Genomic DNA, 22,232 nt, shown 5'->3' with positions numbered 1-22,232 from the left:
GACTAGTAGATTTTTCATTGTAACCGCAAAAATAATGTGAGGTACTTCACATTCAGGGGAAAATTATGCTTCCAGACACATTAATTACTTCTAGGATTTGGAACAGGGGACGAGTGTACAATGAATAGTTTGAACAAATAGTTGAATTCCCGTGAGGGACTTTTACAACCTTAGTCTAGCAAAACGAAAGTCCCGTTGAAAACACCCATTCGTGACTGAGAATTGAGCAACCACGCCAGCTCAGAGGCAGCGTGATGAGGCTTTCCTAGCGTTAAATAATATTTCACGTGTTCGGACAACTTCCACTCACCTCCTCTTTTGAAGGGAGATCTCACGGGTAACGCCCATTTTGACTTATACTGTCTGCCTACGTATCCAGAAAGAACAGGACACTTAAGTTGTCAATGAGGATGTCGCCAGTATGTCCGAAAATAGCAGAAACCAAAAAAGGGCATAGACGTTTTGTTGGTAGCAGTCTTTCAGCATGCAAAGACTATGACACGATATGTATTTCGCCAGCCAGTGCAGATTATTCATGGCCGTTTATAGTTCACTATGGAAATCTGGAAGAGTAGAAGAGTCACATTCCTGGGTTTAATGTGTCGTTATTCCAAGACAGTTCCAGATCCCTGATAATAGATATAACGGATAGTAGCTAGTAGTCCGGTTGAGCAGGAGTTTGAAATACTCCCTCCACTGAGGAGTTATAGGCAAGTAATGAGAAGTTAGTCTAAGCTGCCATTTGGATTGCGCCTGGGCATCCACGTGTGATGCCCAATATCCAGGAACAAGTGTAAAAATAACGTTTTAACGCAACTCCGGAAGCCTGAATTTTATTGTCTATGACCCACCAAAAACGGATAACGTCCACCAAACATGGTGATAGCCCACGATTTTCTGGGAAGCCCTTTATATGTAACAATGAACGCATACATCTTAAATTACCACGAGTTCAGCAGTTCATAGCCTTAACCTTGATGTATGCGGTCAAATGTTGCTTGTGACTAAACCTGCACTAACTTGGCGGTACAGAATGTCCAACTTTATTGATCTTTCTAATGGTACAGCAGCACATTGTCATCGCTATCTTCCGGTTCAATTGACAATCGGCCGTTTAGATTTTATTCCTGATCGGCTTTTATTCGGGGGGGGGGGGGGGGGGGAGGGTAGAACCTCACTTATCACGTGTGCTTGGTCATTTGCTGTGACTTATTCAACCAATCAGGCCAAATATCTCTCGTGATGTAAACCTTTGTGAGTTCCTCCTTTATTCCACTCGTCAAATGGTACATGGAAACTGCGACCGGAAGTTCCATGCGTCTGAACTTGAGTAAGGATATGTCTTTTTTCAAAAAATAGGGTCAAAATGGCCACTTATATCATAATGCCACTTGTGAAGGCATTTTCAGTTGGCCAGAGGTCTTGATTGATCCTGTGTATTATGCCATTATCGAATGATTGGTCTACACTGTAGTCACTTGCATCATTGTCACCGGCTAGGCAATGCTCGAAAAGATTTGGTATACTGGGGGACTGATACCTCCAATCCAATAACCGGCTCAATAATCTTGGTATACTTTTCCTACTTAAATGTCCGCAAGTAAAGTAGCTTGGCTTCCAGAAATTCCTAACAAATTTAGTTCTGGATTTTTGTGTCATGCAAAAATACGCTGAATTGATGCTTGCTTGCGAATCCATTTCGGAATACACATAGCCGCTTGTCAAAAACGCGATCCTGTTTTCCAGCCAGATGCATAAACCAGGCAGCGTGGCTCGAAAAACTTTGCCAGGGATCAGGTTACCAAATGTCGTAACCATAGCAACTTATCGCCAACGATGGCTGCATTATTTGGCTCCGGGATCGAGGTTTCGAAGGTCACAATTGAGAGCAAACAGGCAGCAATATGTGACATATTTTTCAGATAACAACATGGGGATCCATAAACTACGTCGACAATGATTTGTCATATAGCACATGTCCTCTTAAATCGTATTCGAGTGAAAGTTGTGAATTTTCTGCAAAAACTCAAACAAAAACCTACGCTTATTACGATTTTAAGCGACGAAATTCGAAAGGTAAACAAGAATACACAAATACAAAAGTCGTGGCCTAATGGGAAAAAATTATCCCAATGGACAAAACGAATAAAGGACCAAGAACGGAAATAGTACAGTCATCCAGGGATTATTATCCATCCATCCCAGTACAAGATGGATGGGACAGCGGCCTCTTATCTGTAGCAACGAGAATTGTTCGTGCGGTGATGGGATAACCCTATGATCTGTAGTTCTGAAGCAATGTGTGAATAGTAGACAATCGAATAGATGCGTTTCGCGGATCTTGTGCAGCCACGTCCATCTAAAGCTGCACGATAGCGCACAAACATAATCCGGCCTGTAGAATTTTGTTCAATCAAAATTTAAAAATTTTCTCACACTGACATTCTGCAGGGAAACTGACAGCGCAAACGCCGCTCACTCCAGAGGATCACGGGAGTAAAACGGATTCCTTCCTGCTGGAGAAATCGCATTAAAAACTCTCACAGTATCCGCAATTCATTCGTCTCCTTTCACATTACAAGTTGCATGTCTTACGTTTGGCGCCACTTCGTAGCAGGCAAGAACAAAGCTACTCGTCTCGTATAACGAGGGTCTGGTATGCATGACCGAGCTACCACAGTCGATGGTGTCTAACAATCGCCAAAACCGTTTTCTAATTAGATGATCGCCACCACCCGACATCATCAAAATGTCTGTGGTATCAAAGCCACATAACAAAAGCTTTGGCTCGGTACCACCCGTTAGACCCTGTAGTATGCGTTTTGGTGCCACGCGTAACATTCTGAAAAGCCTTGGCTGCTCCTTTTTAAACTGTTTGGATCATAGTCAAAGCATGCACTTTCCGACGCCGGACCTTGCAGTTTGTATATGCAAGGCACGTGGCAATAGATGATTATCAGTTTATCCAATTTCCCCTGATCTGACTTCGATTTTAAATGACCGTACTCCAAATCTGCATGATTCAGCCTTGGTTCAAAAGATTCCGTAGGGCCCTATTATCTATTTTGTCGACGAGGGAAATGGACGAAGATGGAAAAGTGAACAACCTTGCCGAGCCTTTTAGAGCCTTTTATTCACTCGCACACATCCTGAGAAATATGTGTAAAGGTATACGGATTTTTATATGGATTAGTACACCAACTACTATACTTCTGCCCCAGAATGGGAGGGACAGAAATTACTGAAATTAATCTTGCGAAAGTTTGTTAATTGCTAATTAATTATTGTTATTGATAGACAATAACAAGTCATAAAATATCTCCACGTTTAGAGACAGAGAGAACTTGAACCTTTGAGGTCCAGTTAATTCTCACGTTTCACTGAATTGTGTAAAGCAACACACTTGTGGGAAAAAGTACATATGAAATTTCGGTCTGAGTCGCCATAAAGGAAGTACCGTTATTAAGTCGCGGCGAATCGTCAATCCAGTGGAGAGAAACACCAGAATTAGGGTGGATACCTCTGATGTAGAAGTTCAACTTCGTCTACTTTTGACGATTCTCTGACCCATGAAGCATGGTCAGATCACCAAATATGTATTAAGCAAAATGCAATATCACCGCAGAATCTAGTGACCATATTTGTTTTGGTGTAACAGGTGGCATCAGGGAGTTTCCAAGGATTACATTGACAGCGGACTAATGACATCATCCAAGTTGCTGACGAGGTTCTTAGTCACATCGCTAGTTCAAATGACAATTGTTAGTGTTTCCCTCTATACAGTTGATCAAAAAACACCTACAAAGTTTATGGAACGCCTTCTCCTGAATATCCAACACCATGGAATAGTGAACATTCTTGTCGGATAGCTTCTACTCCGGGGGTTTACATTATATCGCCAATGGGTTACTTTTTATCTCTGATCCTCTGAGGAGGGGGCCGAACTTATCAGGCTGAAGAATTTGGGTTGTAAGAATAACCCCATTCTAAGCAACGTGGTTCGTATCTATTGTAATACGGTGGAATATTTTAGTGGACGGCGAATTCGTGGACTCATCGGAGTGTAGAGGCATGGGTTATAGTACGTACTTTTGATTTACCTGCATGATTCATTGGATACGATTTGTATATGCATCATTTTGTTGAGCTTGTCGCACAAGCGGAAGCCCGCTTTCTAGATACTTCGTCATGAACTGGACGACTCGTCTCAAAACATTGAGATATCGAATCATCTGCCCACAGAGACCACATAACACATTTCTTCGTTTATGGTAGCTACAAACGACGGCCGCGCCCCATTAATACACCGCTGGGACATCACAGGGGACGCATATTGATAAACGTTATTCGGACTTTCAGGAGTTGTCCAGTAATCTTATAGCACACACTTTCGTCAGAACCAGAGCAACTAGCCATATCTTTCTCACTCTGTTCTGCTTGTGTGTTGTACATCAGTGCGTGATTGCCAACTTAAATATGATTTAAACAGCGTAGACGCTGTGTATAATGCGTACCATTTAGACATGGACAGTCTGGTCAGTAGACATGTTGTTTCTATCGATTTCGATTGTAAGTTTGACATTCCTAAATGTCGTCAAAGGCAATTCATTCGTACACTGTTTTGCAGTCCAGTTCATATAATTAACAAATTTCTAATCCAGAACATGGAGCTGATGACCTGCAGCACTAACTCAGGGACGAATTCAGAAATTTATGAACCCAGTGAATTTTTTTTCCAGTTAGAGTTACTTTTTCTTTCAATCTGAAGTATGTGTCCATATACATCGAAAAAGTTATTAAAGCATTTCGGTTTCTTCATTACTTTTGTGTCCTTACCCTCTTCAAATAGCTCAATCACAGTCTCATTAACAAAGTTGTGGTCGACAAACGTAGGCTGAATTCCTCCGGAGAGATCTCTACTAATCACTCATTATTTCGGAAGACGATCAATTAGTTTGTCAATCACTGGGATAGGAGCGTGTTGAAAACTTCTTCCACAAAGCGGAGGAAAGCGAGATCGTTGAACTTTATATCTGTAATGCGGATATTGCCAGGTGAGGAATAAGTTGGATGATAAGTTGAACTGACGCAAATTGGCATTTCACGGGGAACATTATTATCAAGAAGGTCAGATTCCTGAAAGCAATCTCAGAACGCCCGAAACTTACTGCCCCACCAAAATCTCAACAGGAAAGCCGGCAAGCATCCAGGCCAGTCAGTCATTCAATCAGTTCAGCAAAAGCCGATGAGTCCTCATGCACGCCACAGAAGCACGACCGAATGTGATCAGCGTTCAGGCATTTCAGAGAGGCACGATCGATGTTGATGGATGTTCATTAACGCCTATCAAACAGCCTGGATCAATGTCAGAAAGTCCCCTTTAAATAGCACGGGGCCGTTGTAACTTTTGCCCTCGCACTCGCACGCACTCACGCTCTCGCACTCGTTTGTTTGGAATATAGCGGCTGTGTTCCTTTCTGTGAGTCTTTTTTCTCCGGCATTAGGCACTGGAGTGGATCAGTAGCATATACCATGGACTGACGAATCAGCAGGTAGCATATACATGGACTGACGAATCAGCAGATATAACAATTATCATGTTTGAATTTTTGGCATCATGGTTTGCCCTAAATTTCTGAATTAACCTGTGCAACTCTTGGTTTCGCGACGAAGTTGGCTTGCGGTCCAAAGTTCCTAACTATATGTTTGATAGGGATTCACAGGACCCCAAATTGTCTTCTTATTACTAAATACGCTAAGCTACCCATTACGAATTCCTCCATTGTAATTAAGCAAGTTTCTTTTCACCCAAATCGAATGTCGTTGGTTTATCACGAGTCAGTGACAGGTCGTGATTGTTGGAGGTTGAGAAATTAGTTGTTTATTAGTGACAGATTCAGGGAAAACCAAGTTATCGCGCTTTATTTCGTGAAGCATTTGTGCGGCTTTATCATATTCTAGATTCCGGAAATCAACTCAATAGAGCGCCGTTCGCTCACAGAGAAAGAATGCATTTGATATATAGAGAAAGTAACTTTCACACCAAAGGTGGGATATGCTGTGAGCAGTACACACCCATCACGTTCATACCAAAGGTCGAATCATTTTCGGTAGAACTGGATAAAAAATTTGAGTAACAGGGTCCAACTTTTCTCATCTCACTAGCAGATAGGCGCTAGCTAGGCACTGTTGGAATGAACTTGGCAAACAACTGTCGTTTCAAGGTTCATTTGGTAAACCATGCAGTATAAAGTGCAATGAAACCTACGCAGACAGATGTTCTACTTCAGGTTCAGTCAACATGCCGTGGTTGATACTAGTTTTCGGTACAGTTTTAGCAGCTGCGGGTGAAGTTACAGGATCGATTGGAATGCGGGAATATGTTGATTCAGAGGTGGGTTAATGTCTTGGTCTGTATTCATTTACATTCAAATTATGTGACGGTGCCTACTTGAGGGTGTTTTTATGTAAAAGCAATTATCCGAACTTCACTGAGTGTTTTCTCATCATCCAATTTAACGGCATTATGTGTACGCACATTTCATCCCATACGGTCCTCCCGTCAAATGACATTACGGAATGTAGGCGGTCAAAGTGGATGGAGAGGAGTGGTAAACACAAGATTTTAACATTCAGCTGAGATATCTATGTAGGAAATTTCGTAACTTTGGCTTTTCTGAGCAATACCCAAGCTTCTTGTGCCAACGCTTAGTGCCGTCATATGGAGACCTAATCGGAGTATTTTGAGGGGCTAAAGGACTGAGTTTCTATCGGTAGTCTGCTACCACCACCAGGCTACTACGCGGACGATTGGTTTGCCTCTTTGCATCAACCCAAAAGTTTCAGTTTATGGTACGACACTTCCTCCTGAACACGAGTAAATTGCTTGTGGTACCGTTGAGTTTGGTGGAATTCATTCACCGGCTTCTCATATTCCTATTTTTGATTTTGGTCAGTTGCTTCAAGGCATAAATGTCCACCATGTCGGAAGAAAGAACAAAATATCTGTGAATAAAACCCACTTGTTCTAACTGCCAATTGGACATCCAAGGGAGAACATATGAAGGCTGGAAACTAATCTCCAAACGATCGTGGCCGCCCGAACGAACCAACTAGGTTGATGTTTTTTATGCTAGAAAATGTCAAGATTTTCGATGGAATCCGTTCATTTTTTAAATCAATCCCGGCCAAGTATCCAGCTGAATGTCAATTGTCGTAGAGAAGACTCAGTCTGGAGCCATGTTGTCAAAAGTACCCAAACACCACATCATCGTCAGCTTGGCAGCAAAAAAATGGTTGAGTCCTTAACAGCTCAAATATTTCTTTCTTTTTCTCAGCAAATTTCAAGGGGCAAATATCCAGTGTAAAAGATCTTTTTGCTTCACCGCCGTTTATCATCAACGCGAGCTGTTTTCAGTAATGCCAATAAGTTACTCCGCACAATAGGCACCCGTTCACGATTAGAGGTAGATGGTGCTGAGTGTAACTCTGATTTCATTATGAGAAATGTATTTACTAATTGGTGCTGGGTATTTGGCCCACGATATGGAATTTTGGGGGCAGTACCCCAAAAAGGCCGCTTTGAATCTCAAACTCCATCACGTAAAATAATCAATTCTATCGATATCATCATATATATTCCATCAATATCAATTGGTACATTGTGATTATCTAAGAAATTCATTCAGGTATTCTTTTACTTCCGAGAATGCCTATAGTTGTCCATGATTATAGAATGTCATCTGGCCATCCAATACTACTCTGTAGTTAAAGAAAAAAAGCAATGAAATAAATAAATTGGACGCCCGAAGCTTGCCATACGTAGTATGCCAACGATAGCTTACCTTTTAGGAGTTTATTCCACATAGACTTATTAAATGCCGGGTTTAATTCTTTTTAACCAAACATTTTCTATGAAAATGAGTGGTGAATTATACTTCTAGGACTTTTCAAAATTGCTGGACGTACAAGTAGGGAAGTAAAGCGCTTAAAGGTCAACATGGAACGGCCTTCGCCTATGAACTCCTAGTTTGCAGCAATGAATTACGCTCGTAGACTCCTGTACCCCATATTTAGAAACAATCTTTCCAAAGATTCAACCTAGAGGAGGCGTTTCTAGCTAATGACAATTGATGATGTGCACCCCAAGCCAAATTCCAATTCTCTTCCAGGTTTAAAATTCCCAAATAAATTGCGTCTAGTTTTTAGGTGTCTTTTAAAGCTGACCATGTGGCACGTAACCTAGCCCAAAGAAACCACTTTGGCACCTATCTAGAACAACTTCTAGAATAAGTATCTTGATACCCGCTGCTGTTTCTGTCACTGTTGCTTATACTGATGAAACAAAATGATGGTTACCATTACACTCTCTTTAGAATAATGGAAGTTTGCTATGACCGGGAAGAGATTTAGATCATATATGGAGACTTCTGACATTCATCGGTTACGTGTAATAATAAAGTATGGTGTGTGCACTACAAGATTGCGCGTCTTTTCGATTCGGGAGAGCCCATATTGTTATCTTCAGCGATGCAGCCTGATAGACCATCTACATAGTGATTATCTCCTCTCGGGAGTGTGATATTTTATCAGAATTAGAAGGATACTTATTAAGAGATAAAAGCACTCCCTCGCCGACGCTGAAGGATGGCCCCTCTTTTACACAATATATATTGGAGTCGGTTTCAGGCAAGTTAGTCTGTAAGGACTTCACTGCTAACTTCCGCTACTTGATATTCCAAACAATGCACACAGATGATGCAACTACGGCTCACAGATAAGTGAATCTCCTTTTTTCAGATATAAGTTACTCATTTTTCCCGCCCCCCTCCCTGTTTCTTCAGACGGGTGCGAAATGGATTTATGCAGAACCACCGGAAACATTCCGACAGGGGAATCTTCAGTTGATGTTCAGAGCGATACGCGAACCTGAAGAACAACGTTCCAAAAGACCAACCGTTTCCCATGAGAGTCTTGGCGATGAAAACATACCCAAGACCTTTGACGCACGGGAACAATGGCCTCACTGTCCAACCATTGGCCAAATCAGAGACCAGTCGAGCTGTGGATCTTGCTGGGTAAGTCCGAGTGGACCAAACGTTGCTGCCGCCTAAGACGGATAACCTTACTTATCTGCCCTAAATGTATTTGTTTTAAAAAAGTTGCGGCGGCAGTTTTAACGAACGCAAAAGAGAGAAACAAGGAAAATCCAACTCCTCATGAAACCGACGAATTTGGGTGAGGAGTTCTGTGTCATTAAGGCGTAATCAGCTGCTTTCAAAATGTTCCCACAGTTGGCATTCCGTCTGTTTCTCGTTTATTAACAATTCTGTTTCACCGGCGATCTCGATTTCAGGCACTATGTTAAGTCTAATCCGTTACCTCTTGGATTCGTGGCACTATTCGTCATGACAGTCACTTTCTGATTCCCTGAATGCGATCGGTATCTTCAATGTGGTGTTACTGATCAGAGCTCTTCCGTTAGTTCTATACTCATGATGCCCTATCCATCGCTGTAGGACCGATTTGGGACGATTAACTTAAATCTTCGCCAGTAAGGCTGGATTGTTTGAATTCTTGGAGAAGAGCTCTTGAAAAAGTGACCTAGATATGGTGGGTACATTTTTGGTCATTTGGTCTGGACAGGGGAAAAATCAAGTTTTTGTACTATAACAGCAATCAGAAGTGAACAAGTGGATACATCTGGGGCCAAACGCTAAAGATACCATTTGCTTTAATGTGCTCCCTGTAGTAGCTGCTTCGGTGTGTCAGAGAGTTTGCGCGTGTGCGTGTCCGTTTGTCGTTCCACCTTCGATCTGGCATGTGACTTGAGTGGCTGATTGGATGTGTCCGATTGGTTGGCTCGCGTGAGCGCTGTGGGTTGACTGGATATGTGACTCAGTTGTTTTGCTTGCCTGCCACGAAAGCGGACCGGTTTGGCCGCGTGTACTCAATACACCCGTGTCCATACTTACGTGTTCTTCTGACGTACTGTAAACTACAATAGTCCCTTAATATGGTTTATCTTTAAAGGGTGCACTATCTGTTCATGTTCTACCTCGCTTGGCCAAGCACTCACAGCCTTTTTCTCAAGGAAGTAAACATTTTTTCATGACGAACTAGGCCGGACTCGACCGTAATTTTATCACATCAATTATCATACATAAAAGTTAAGGGGGCTCCGTGTTCGGCATCTCGATTTCGCTCACGAAAAAACGTCCACTCGGAAATAACTTCTCTCAGTGAGACAGTGAAGTTCCTTTCAAAACGCGATCCCACATCTGATGTCCTCGTAGTGTGCTCTGTTCAGAGAAAGCCAGTAACAGTCATTTCAAATATAGCAGAGACTGGTATCGAAGTCATGAAAACATGTTGATCTAAAGCAGTGAAGACGGGTCACACAACTAATGGTGTTTTTAAATTGCGAACATACCTTCAGGACTGACATAGAGCCAGCTGCAGCCACCGGCATTGGCTGGAGCTTCTTTTTTAATTAGGGAACAGTTTTTGTCCAGTCATCGATTAGATTAAAGTGTCTTTTATGGTATGTGAAAATAGGGGAAACTTCTATTACGAGGGTGGCACTTCTCATCCAGTGAAAGATATTTTCTTGTCAACCGCCTGCACTTGCATATGAATGCCTGAGTGTGGTAAATGAGTTATTCAATCAACAGATTTATTCATTACCTGCACCAAAGTGGTATATCAGTCCGACTAAAGTGCGGCTTGTTTTGTTGTATGGCTGTTCCACTTAACCTGTTCAAGCATCAGAACTGAGACTTCTTAATTTATTCGACAGTCATTGCCTCAGAATCATAGATCGTATAGGCTGGTGTCGGCGAATTCATAACGAGGCAATTAGAACGTGACATTTAGGTTTTGCAACGGGGATTTCCATTGGAGAGTGTGTCCAGCACCAGAAGCTGCTTCGTTCAGGCTACGCTTTACGTGTGCCAGACCACCGTTTGCCGAAGAGAATGCTGTTTTGCATGCACATTTCAGAGTGGCAGAAGCAGAGAAGTGGCCAACGCTTGACCCGGCAGAGGGGTATGAAAGAGATTACGAAATGCTTGGCTGCTGTCGGTGCTACTCCTCTTCCAGGATTAGAACGACGTGATCATCACTGCGCCTGGTTGGAGACGCCGTAAGATACGGCTGCTAATCGATTTCACTGGCCTTTGTGTTATCAATATCTATTTGGATTGTCTGAACTAGTGTTTGGTGGTCTAGGCATCCCAGAGTGATTGTGGTAAGAAAGCACAAAGTCCCTGCCTTGTGCAACTTTATTCACTTCTTCAAAACAAGGCTCTCAAATAGATTGTGATTGTGTGTCATCGAAGTATCAGTGTTAGACATTGATGTCCTACTGTCCATGATTATGGCTTGATTGATTTTACTAGCAGACATCCTCGCGTTTGACAATAAAGCAGTGAGTTTTCATTGCGGTCTTATGATAACCATCTTCTACGAAATTGTTTTCTGTGAATTATTGACGTCGGATAGCAGGAAATTACCTATAATCTAACCAAGAGTGGTTAGTATTCATGAAGCTTTCTGTTATATGAATCATGACCGTTGTTAACCTTCCTTCCTTTCAATTGTCTTCCTTCACAGGCTTTTGGAGCAGTGGAGGCGATGAGCGACCGTTTGTGTATTCACTCAAATGGTACTTTTACTAAAAGCCTAAGTTCCATTGACTTAGTTTCTTGCTGCGGATACTGTGGTTTTGGCTGTCAGGGAGGCTATCCTCCTGCCGCATGGGATTTTTGGCAAGCGTATGGCATCGTCACCGGAGGTTCGAAAGAAGACCCCATGGGTTGCCGTTCATATCCATTTCCGAAATGCTCTCACCACGGATCAAAGAAGTACCCGCCGTGTCCACACAGAATTTACGACACGCCAAAATGTGTACCAAAATGCGACACGCCCAACATCGATTATGAGACTGACAAGACAAGAGGTATGTGTTATCACCTTTTACTTTCGTTGAATTCACCAAACTGGTATGCTAATACGACAACTAAAAGTGCTAAACGAGGTTAGAATTATGACACTCAGGTAAAACATGCCGCATCTGAGGTAGTGTTCCGAGCTAATTTTACGCATTGCAGTTAGGTATGTCTTTAGACACGGTGCCGGAAATCATGTCATGCAACCTTTGCCTCTGCAGTCAATATCGATTGCAGATACTGATAATGGAAGTGAAATCCGAGGATGTCCAAATGTTTGAGGCCGTCTGGAGGTGGGCGTTCGCCTCTTCATACTCATCGTGCGAACAGCCAACCGCACCCACTTAACACCTTGGAATACTCAATAGTTTACTACACCTACGCCAAACCAACTTAGTACACCCGCCCGATCTCCAGGTTCAATTGGAGGATAACCGTCGATCGAACGTGAAATTGGAGTCCAGTTAGGATTGGTTAATGGTGGAAAAACAGTAATACATGGAAATTTTCAGACTCAAGGTCTCCTGATCTTCATCAGGAGTGAAGCGCAAAGGGCAAGAGAGACAAGAGTTAACTGATATCTATCGGTACACCGCCGGTTTTCAAGGTATTGTTTGACTGATAAGGTTTTAAGGTCTTGTGCGTGGGCTGAAACTGCGGGCGGATATTCTTGCTACTGGTTGGTGTTTATGAGCCTATCCACACAGCGGATTTTGATTGGTTTTCGTTTAAGTCAGCGTAGGCAGTTTGTGTGTGAATTGCCTAGACCTTCCACACCATCGTCCTGTGTGCATCGTCAGGGCTCTCTGGATTGAATGAGCTGGATTAATGCATTGTGGTTTTTAATCAATGCGTGCACGGGAATGACTGGGTTTTTTGGCACTTATGGAATTGTGAAGATATTTGGGTGGGAAACAACATTATATTTACTGTTCCATAGCGCGCATTCTCCGATGTCTTTCCTATGTCATACCCTGCAAAGCATCAAGGAACTTCGTTGTAGACTGAAAAACCATTACTCGCTTTGTAAGAGAAAGAATGGAGAGGGAGAGCACGTACTGTCAGCCTTGTAGAAACAAGCCGACGGCTAGATAGTAGTTGACAGTGAGGTTTCACTGATATCCTTTGGCTTCTAGGTCCTACAGCTAGTCTGACCACATTCAGGAGAAACCATACGGACTTCTTCCTGAAGGCCATATCTTACCAGTGACGTACAAATGGCTTATATTCAATGTCAAGCTCAGTTTGGATTACTTTGAGACTCACTTTGTATTCAGTGTGATGATAGAGAACCTACTCTTTCAACGGACGGTTTGATAGTATCACGCCTTTGACACCCTCATTAATTTTGTTATGAAGTTGGGCAGGTATTGGTGCGGCAAAGTGTCAGTTCTCAGTTTTAGTTAACCTAACCAAGGATCTGATAATCATCATGCGTATCAGATTAACCAAAGGCAGTTCTTCGTGAGGTCCGTAGCTGTAACCCGAATTTTATCCGTCCGTATACCTCAGTTTAATGCAACTGGTATCTCAGAGTTTGTGCTCCTTAGTGATATGTTGGTCAACAAGTTGTTGTATCAACATGATAGACCGTCCTGGCAGCGATAATCTGAGATGACAACGCCGGTTTCTTGAGGTTCTGTGCAGAATACTGTAGGTTTTATATATAGCCATTTGTTCCATCTGTACAGATCGAAAGCATACATCGTGGTATGTTAAGATTCTAATTATTCCAGTCAGTCACGAGTGAAAAAACATGCAGTTAGAAAATTTGATGCTCATGTGGGTGTCGTGAAAGCGGAACCACGGCAGATAAAGACTGTTTCAAAACTTAATGGGCATGCAAAGTTAGTTTTTGGACTTTAATAGGAGCTTAGGATTACCATTCAACAACAGTAACCAGAAGGATGCTTTTGGACCTCTGGGATAATTGGCCTGCACTTACCGGCGTTTAAAGCAGGGTCTAGTTCTGACCGTGGAGCTTTCGTGCACTACTTCGCTAAAACTGGAAAACATCGCATGACATGTGTTTAGCTATGCGTTCCGACAGACGCCGGTTCGACCTGTATCCTGTGAAGAATCCTATTAAAAGGCCGCCAAAAATGGCTATACATATTAAAGCACAATTTTACCGTGGGGATAAAAACGAAATTCACCGCTTTTGAATGGTCTTTAGGTTTCCCATGAGCCGAATCGTCCACTTTACACGTGCGGCCAGACTAAATGACAAAACTCGGGAGTAGAAATCCTACACCGCAATTCGCTTTTAAATGTCCATCTTGTCTGGGTCAAGTTACTTGGACCAGGCATTCTTTCCATCGCCAACGTATTATTAAAGTTTCATCTACATGAAAACACCTAAGAGTTTAGTTCACCAAATCAGCTAGGCCAGTTTTCTCTCCAAAAGACGTTGCAAATCTACTCCATATCAGACAACGTCTGACTGCTTCTTGCCTACAAATAACTAGAGGTAGACGGTTGCAGGATTTGCAGAACGCACCTTCCCATCACTCTTCTGACCATTTACCAACTGGCCTGACGAAATTATTCTGGCCAGTCCACATCAAAGCTCGAAAGCACTGGAGTAGAGGTTTGCTCTCATTAGAGATCATCAGAAGCACATATCCCTGAACATGACCGGATCTGAACTATGGATATCTGCAAGGTTAACATGTTATCTCTATTCCCCAGGACCCATCTTGAGGATCACGCCTGAACAGCCCAACTTGTTCATATGTGGATGACGTGTCTGGTTTGCCCAACCCTCCTGATGACCTTTACTAAGAGCGAAACTCAAGTCCAGTTATTTCATTGTTTGGTGTGCGCTCACGGGAATACTGTTCAAACAAAAGTGACGTGAACGTAAACTTTACGAAGAACTGTTGGTGAAAGACCACAACTTAAATAGAAAACAAAATAATATTTTCAAGGCTCACAGTGCCGTCCCAATCCATTAGCTCATGATAAATTTCCAGTCAGCTTAAAAAACACATCGAGGCCAACCAAATATCTACCTGATCACAGAATTTCAACACCTCTACTTTGCTGAGTTGCAGACTATCGACCGTGAATTGTGTACACTGTATGCCCAATGACACCCAGGAGGGAGTGGATGAGTGAATTTTCTGGGGTTGCGTGAAAAACTCTCGGCACGAGCTTAATGGATAGCTGGTCTTCGCACGTTTAGCGTCCTTCTGCAGATTCTCATCAGACTAATGCATGTGTTTCGCACTTGGTGTTATGTGGTCTCACGGACTACATGCAATAGGCTATTTTTTATAGACGGAATATGGCTTGTAGCCAGGTTTTCCATTCAAAGAACTCTCCTTTGGTGCTAAAAATATTTCCTTCCGCTAGATTTTGTAATGCAACTGGTATCTCAGAGTTTGTGCTCCTTAGTGATATGTTGGTCAACAAGTTGTTGTATCAACATGATAGACCGTCCTGGCAGCGATAATCTGAGATGACAACGCCGGTTTCTTGAGGTTCTGTGCAGAATACTGTAGGTTTTATATATAGCCATTTGTTCCATCTGTACAGATCGAAAGCATACATCGTGGTATGTTAAGATTCTAATTATTCCAGTCAGTCACGAGTGAAAAAACATGCAGTTAGAAAATTTGATGCTCATGTGGGTGTCGTGAAAGCGGAACCACGGCAGATAAAGACTGTTTCAAAACTTAATGGGCATGCAAAGTTAGTTTTTGGACTTTAATAGGAGCTTAGGATTACCATTCAACAACAGTAACCAGAAGGATGCTTTTGGACCTCTGGGATAATTGGCCTGCACTTACCGGCGTTTAAAGCAGGGTCTAGTTCTGACCGTGGAGCTTTCGTGCACTACTTCGCTAAAACTGGAAAACATCGCATGACATGTGTTTAGCTATGCGTTCCGACAGACGCCGGTTCGACCTGTATCCTGTGAAGAATCCTATTAAAAGGCCGCCAAAAATGGCTATACATATTAAAGCACAATTTTACCGTGGGGATAAAAACGAAATTCACCGCTTTTGAATGGTCTTTAGGTTTCCCATGAGCCGAATCGTCCACTTTACACGTGCGGCCAGACTAAATGACAAAACTCGGGAGTAGAAATCCTACACCGCAATTCGCTTTTAAATGTCCATCTTGTCTGGGTCAAGTTACTTGGACCAGGCATTCTTTCCATCGCCAACGTATTATTAAAGTTTCATCTACATGAAAACACCTAAGAGTTTAGTTCACCAAATCAGCTAGGCCAGTTTTCTCTCCAAAAGACGTTGCAAATCTACTCCATATCAGACAACGTCTGACTGCTTCTTGCCTACAAATAACTAGAGGTAGACGGTTGCAGGATTTGCAGAACGCACCTTCCCATCACTCTTCTGACCATTTACCAACTGGCCTGACGAAATTATTCTGGCCAGTCCACATCAAAGCTCGAAAGCACTGGAGTAGAGGTTTGCTCTCATTAGAGATCATCAGAAGCACATATCCCTGAACATGACCGGATCTGAACTATGGATATCTGCAAGGTTAACATGTTATCTCTATTCCCCAGGACCCATCTTGAGGATCACGCCTGAACAGCCCAACTTGTTCATATGTGGATGACGTGTCTGGTTTGCCCAACCCTCCTGATGACCTTTACTAAGAGCGAAACTCAAGTCCAGTTATTTCATTGTTTGGTGTGCGCTCACGGGAATACTGTTCAAACAAAAGTGACGTGAACGTAAACTTTACGAAGAACTGTTGGTGAAAGACCACAACTTAAATAGAAAACAAAATAATATTTTCAAGGCTCACAGTGCCGTCCCAATCCATTAGCTCATGATAAATTTCCAGTCAGCTTAAAAAACACATCGAGGCCAACCAAATATCTACCTGATCACAGAATTTCAACACCTCTACTTTGCTGAGTTGCAGACTATCGACCGTGAATTGTGTACACTGTATGCCCAATGACACCCAGGAGGGAGTGGATGAGTGAATTTTCTGGGGTTGCGTGAAAAACTCTCGGCACGAGCTTAATGGATAGCTGGTCTTCGCACGTTTAGCGTCCTTCTGCAGATTCTCATCAGACTAATGCATGTGTTTTGCACTTGGTGTTATGTGGTCTCACGGACTACATGCAATAGGCTATTTTTTATAGACGGAATATGGCTTGTAGCCAGGTTTTCCATTCAAAGAACTCTCCTTTGGTGCTAAAAATATTTCCTTCCGCTAGATTTTGCTAGTCTGTCTGTTCCCTTTGCGAAAGTGGTACGGAATTAGGTGGTATACTTACTCGATCTATGACTGTGTTATGATCAGTAGGCACATATTTCAGTCACTAATAATTTACACGTTTTCATTCAGAGAAAAACATGAACCTTTTAAAAGCCACTTTTGCTTTGAATAAGGATTCATCCATTTGCAGATAAGCTGCTTCATGAAAGAGACGGTGACAGTCATTGCGAACACAGCGGGTGAACATTAGTCTGTGTGTTCAACGCGCTCTACATTTAAAACGGCTCGGCTGAACGCACCCAGTTTTCCGGGAATTGGTTATATACAACGTGCTCCCTGTATTATTTAGGGGCACATTGACATTTCCACCTACAACACAATAAATGGACACAACGGTTGATTGTGGGTATCGTCCATGACTGCGGAGACACATCACAACTCTGACTACGATGATGTGATATCAGATGGGCGCCGGAACAACACAACTGAATAATAAGAACACTTTGAGGTAGAATCACAATTCCTTGATATAAGATCTGTCGCCGAAAGTCTTTTGGATTGCAAATCACCTCATTTAAAGCTCGTGATCACAACGTGACACAGTTTTCTTCCTTGAATAAGAACACTCAAAGTCAGTTAAAGACCAGCAATGGACGGATTTTCACAGTCGTTCCGCTTTATTAAAACAAAATAAATCTTCACAGCAGAGTCTTTACGCGGCCAATCCGTTGCACGCCAAGTGGAATTAGATCGCTATTGTATTCGGTACGTGTTACTTCATTGAGTTTACCGCGCCATGGTATGCATGCAAACCTAAGCAAACGCTCCTCGGTCGAATTCACCGAGTAATCCGAGCTAGACAAGTTGAGTGAGAGTCTCAGTACCTTAGCTCTCAAACATAAAACATCGTAGGAGTCAAAAGAATGACACAGTTGCACTCTCCTTACATGATAAAGTCGACTTAATTTGTCAACGCCCTTTTGCTTTTTCTCCCCAGCTAACATCACTTACAATGTACAACGATCCCAAATGGCGATAATGAAGGAGATCATGATCAACGGACCAGTCGAAGCAGCGTTTGAGGTTTACGAAGACTTTCTCGGTTACAAACAAGGTGTGTATTTCCATTCCACTGGCGAGTTTATTGGTGGTCATGCCATTCGCATTTTGGGCTGGGGAGAAGAGAACGGCACACCCTATTGGTTGATCGCAAATTCATGGAACGAAGGCTGGGGTGAAGATGGATACTTTAAAATGTTGCGTGGAAAAAATGAGTGTGGAATTGAAGATGAAGTCACTGCGGGTTTACCAGAATTGTCCATCATTCCACCTAAGTGATTTTGGTCATTTGTAAGTTGACGCCTTACTCTCAATATACAGCGTCCTGCAAAACAGATGTCTTGTCCCCAAAAATTCGTGAACATCTCGGCTCTAGTTTCTCCAGTTAGAGAAACCACCGTGTAGGTAACCAAAACTCGTCTACACTTTTACATCCTTTTACATCCATTTTCCAAGACATTAAATAAACCGGAGTTATCACTTGTTTCCAGATTTCACGAGCGCCAAAAAGTCCCAAAGCAATCGCCCTTGCGGGCGCACCGTTTATTTGCTTGTGACGAAATTGATAGAATATTTTCTCTTTCACTACAATCCCCTAATCCAACCATCGTTCTTTAATACGCGAGTAAAGTGAGACAGAAGTAAAAGGTATGATCTTTTTCCTTCAAGAAACACGACTGGATCGTTCGTTATTTTTAGTGATTTCACTTGAAATTGAAGAGTCTCAAGCAACAGACAATATTTTTTATATGGATATCAAGTGCATAGGCTGATAAGTTCTCAGTCAATCCAAAATTGTACTTTAACTGCGGTAAGGGGAGAGGCCAATAAGCCTACCTAGTTTTTGATACTTTGCATTAAAACCGTACACTCACAGGTGACTTCAAGTTCCAACTAAGCTGATATTCGAGTGTCACTACAACAAAAAACTGTCCAAAATGGCAATTTGTCTAAGCTTATGCCTTGTAGGATGTTTAAGAACGCGATAATTTTTATTGGGTTTCAGATACAGCACGTAACTTAGAGAAACTGGCTTTCCGCCCCCTAAAGTAATGCTATCTACACAGACAGTTTCGTGCCACATATCGACACCAGCCAATCAAATTCGCCAAAACCCCAGAAATACATCACCGGCAGTGTGACTTTGCAAAAATAAATTATAAACTACCTTTGGACGACGCCGAAATTATTGCGATATCACCAGCTGGGACGTCTACTTCCTTTTTGAAGTAACCACCTGTGAATGGGAAAATTAGATACCGGTAATCAGTTTCAAGCGCGAATGCGAAATTTCAGTTGAAACATCGTTGTTACTAAAGTCAGTCTATTCTGGAAAGCCAAGTAACACCGCATAGCTGTTTCATTCCTATTGGGAATCTTGAGCAGTGTGCATTCCACAAGAGTCCACGGAGATTTGACCACAAACCCTGCTGTATAATTCGCACTTAATTAAGATACATCACCGCTCATCATCAAACCTCCAACACCACATCACGCGTTGACTGGCTTTGTGGACTGTCTTTTCACATTAAAGATTTACTGATTATTCGAATACTACTTCCTCTACGCTACCTAAGGTTTGCTGGTGGTGTCAGATTTTGGAATTTTCTTTTCCAGTCACTAATCTATATAAAACTCATAAAAGACCCCACACACTTGACGGACCTTGCTTCCGAGAAGGCGTAACTCGATAATTTAATCAGTAGCTGACTACATAATGTGGTTTCCGCGATTGTTGGATGATTGGCGCTATATTCTGCCCAGGTTTCAGTTCACCACATTGCTCGTCAACCTCTGGTGCTCTAAGAGTTAAGTGATCAAATTAGTAGGCGGGGTTTTGCGGGTTCGAGACTTCCTGGAGTTTCATAAGATGCTCATCGCTAAGGATTCTCAGTAGGGATTAAGCAGTTATACAGTACATCCCCGCTTTTCAGGTTAGAATGGAATCATTTACACACCACCAAGAATCAAATACAGATGTCACACTTGTGTTGCAATCCAGTCCTCAAGTCAAGTCCCGGATATTGTCGATGTTAGACTACTAACCAAGATGTACATTGTCAAATCACTCCGCTTCATTTTGGCGCGCAGGGGCTGCAGACCCTCTTGCATTATGTTATTTTACTAAAAAGGCAAGTGGAAATAGCAACTAATTGGGTTGTTAGTAGACTTATCCATTTGGGTTCCTGGTGAGTACCACTCTCAAATAAAGCCATCACTCGAAGTTCACGAAATCCATAAACCTTTCTTCGAAACAAAACTACCGGGTTCAGGTAGAACGAAATTTTGACAAAACTGCGCCATGAAGGAGAAACTAATCGTGGGTTGTCGAAGAGTTTTCTTTACGAAAATATAATGCGACATCTCAAATATCGTACCACCTGAAACAAGACGGCCTGTATGCAGCGTATACAGTTGAAGAATATCATAAACGAGCGATGAATGCAATATCTCCGTTATTGAATGATAAACTGCAAACGCAATGTCTCAAAACGATTGGTCACACAAGCGTCTCCTGTGCGCACATTCGACTACGTGGCACACAAATGGAAACACACTATATAATTTGTGTAATAAATCCGGTAACCGATATCACTGAACACTAAACTGGGTGAAAGTGATCGATCTTTACCCATTGGAATTAATAGCAAATCGATATCGATTTGTAGCGTATCAGTTATTAAGACCTGGGAAGCGAGTTCTGGTTTTTAGACCGCTCCATTAACTTGTTAACTTGGCTTTATCGACCTTCTGTAATTACATATCATGTATCCCGTCCATTTATTTTTAATTCTTCTGACCGATCACCTGCATGGAGTATGCATGCACGATATTCCGGTGGCACACTTTGCACGTCGCCACAAAATCAGAGCTCTTAGTGCATGTTTCCGGGCATCCATTCCGCGCATTACGTTTCTCACTGTTGTGCAGGCGTGCGCACCTATGCATAACGCACCTCTTATTGTATGTAAAGCAATCTAGGCTGCCGTCATTCCTGGAAAGTGACTGTTTGACAAATAACTACAAACCAGCAATTGAATATTCTTGCCGCTGAGGTTGTGATTCGCCCCCAAGCATATAACTTTGGTAGTCACCATCACTCCCTAGGTCAACTAACTCACCTGATAATATTTACTCGAGCGATTCGCTCAATTATCCTCGAGTTTCCGGACCTTACCTTGAAATTTACCATCTTTGTGAAAATACTAAAATTGTTCACATTTCGAGAGGCCTGCTTTTGTTTGACGGTGCAGGGTTTCTGTTTCTTAGGTCGAAATGCGGTCGATGTTTCCGCCAATGAGCTGGTGAAAATCATCATGGGTGTCACACAAACAGCCAAACATCTGTGTTTTCTTGAAGCATGTCAAATTTAGTATTGATGAAAGGAAGAAGGCTTTCGGTGCGGAGTCATTTATTAGAAAATGCCAGATGACCGGTTACAGACTATTGGACAGGGAAGCAAAACTCTCATTTGCATCTTATTCACAAAAACTGGACATCCACCTTCTCCTGAACTCGACTCCTTGAAATTTCCTGGATATTCATTTACGCCAACCGTTCGTTGCTCTAATTGAAACAAATGTTACAAAGCGACTCCACAAATCCGCAACTGATCTCACCTTTTCAAGTGGCGCAAAGCGCATTTCCGAGAACAACACTTACTACTCGTATGCCTCCCAATCAATAGTATCACCGTTGCATTGGTAGAGAGTGGCTGGTCATCGCAAACCAACGCATTCCATAAACAGGTTCAGTCTTCTCACTGGTTCTCACTTTCTCAATATAAAGGACATTTGGTTGTTGGCTTGTTCGCTGAGCTTTGCAATTTGGTTGCAAACGTTTCATCACCAATCGAGGTGACATCATCAGTGCGTAGTTGTGCGTAGCGGTGGGTTCGTGGTTGTGCGTTCAGTAGTGTTACGTGTGTGTTGATATACGTGCTGGTAGCCGGGGATGACCTTTGACCGCGATTAGTTATTCTGTCGGGCGTTTCCATTGGTTTTTCTTTTTATCCCG

The 22,232-nt window shown here is 42.4% G+C and overlaps 1 protein-coding gene across 1 annotated transcript; it reads left to right on the top strand.

Annotated features, from left to right (window-relative positions):
* Positions 1–6,212: 6,212 nt before the first annotated feature.
* Positions 6,213–18,572, top strand: T265_07607 (hypothetical protein; the record flags this gene model as incomplete). Its single annotated transcript, XM_009173171.1, has 4 exons — positions 6,213–6,394; positions 8,844–9,077; positions 11,614–11,959; positions 18,154–18,572. The coding sequence occupies 4 exons, from the start codon at positions 6,302–6,304 to the stop codon at positions 18,492–18,494; spliced, it is 1,014 nt and encodes a 337-aa protein (XP_009171435.1).
* Positions 18,573–22,232: the final 3,660 nt, after the last annotated feature.

This window comes from Opisthorchis viverrini (genome assembly GCF_000715545.1).
Source record: "Opisthorchis viverrini unplaced genomic scaffold opera_v5_176, whole genome shotgun sequence".
In the NCBI taxonomy this organism is placed as follows: domain Eukaryota; kingdom Metazoa; phylum Platyhelminthes; class Trematoda; order Opisthorchiida; family Opisthorchiidae; genus Opisthorchis; species Opisthorchis viverrini.
Note: the sequence above shows the minus strand (reverse complement) of the source record. Positions and strands in the feature narration are given on the sequence as shown.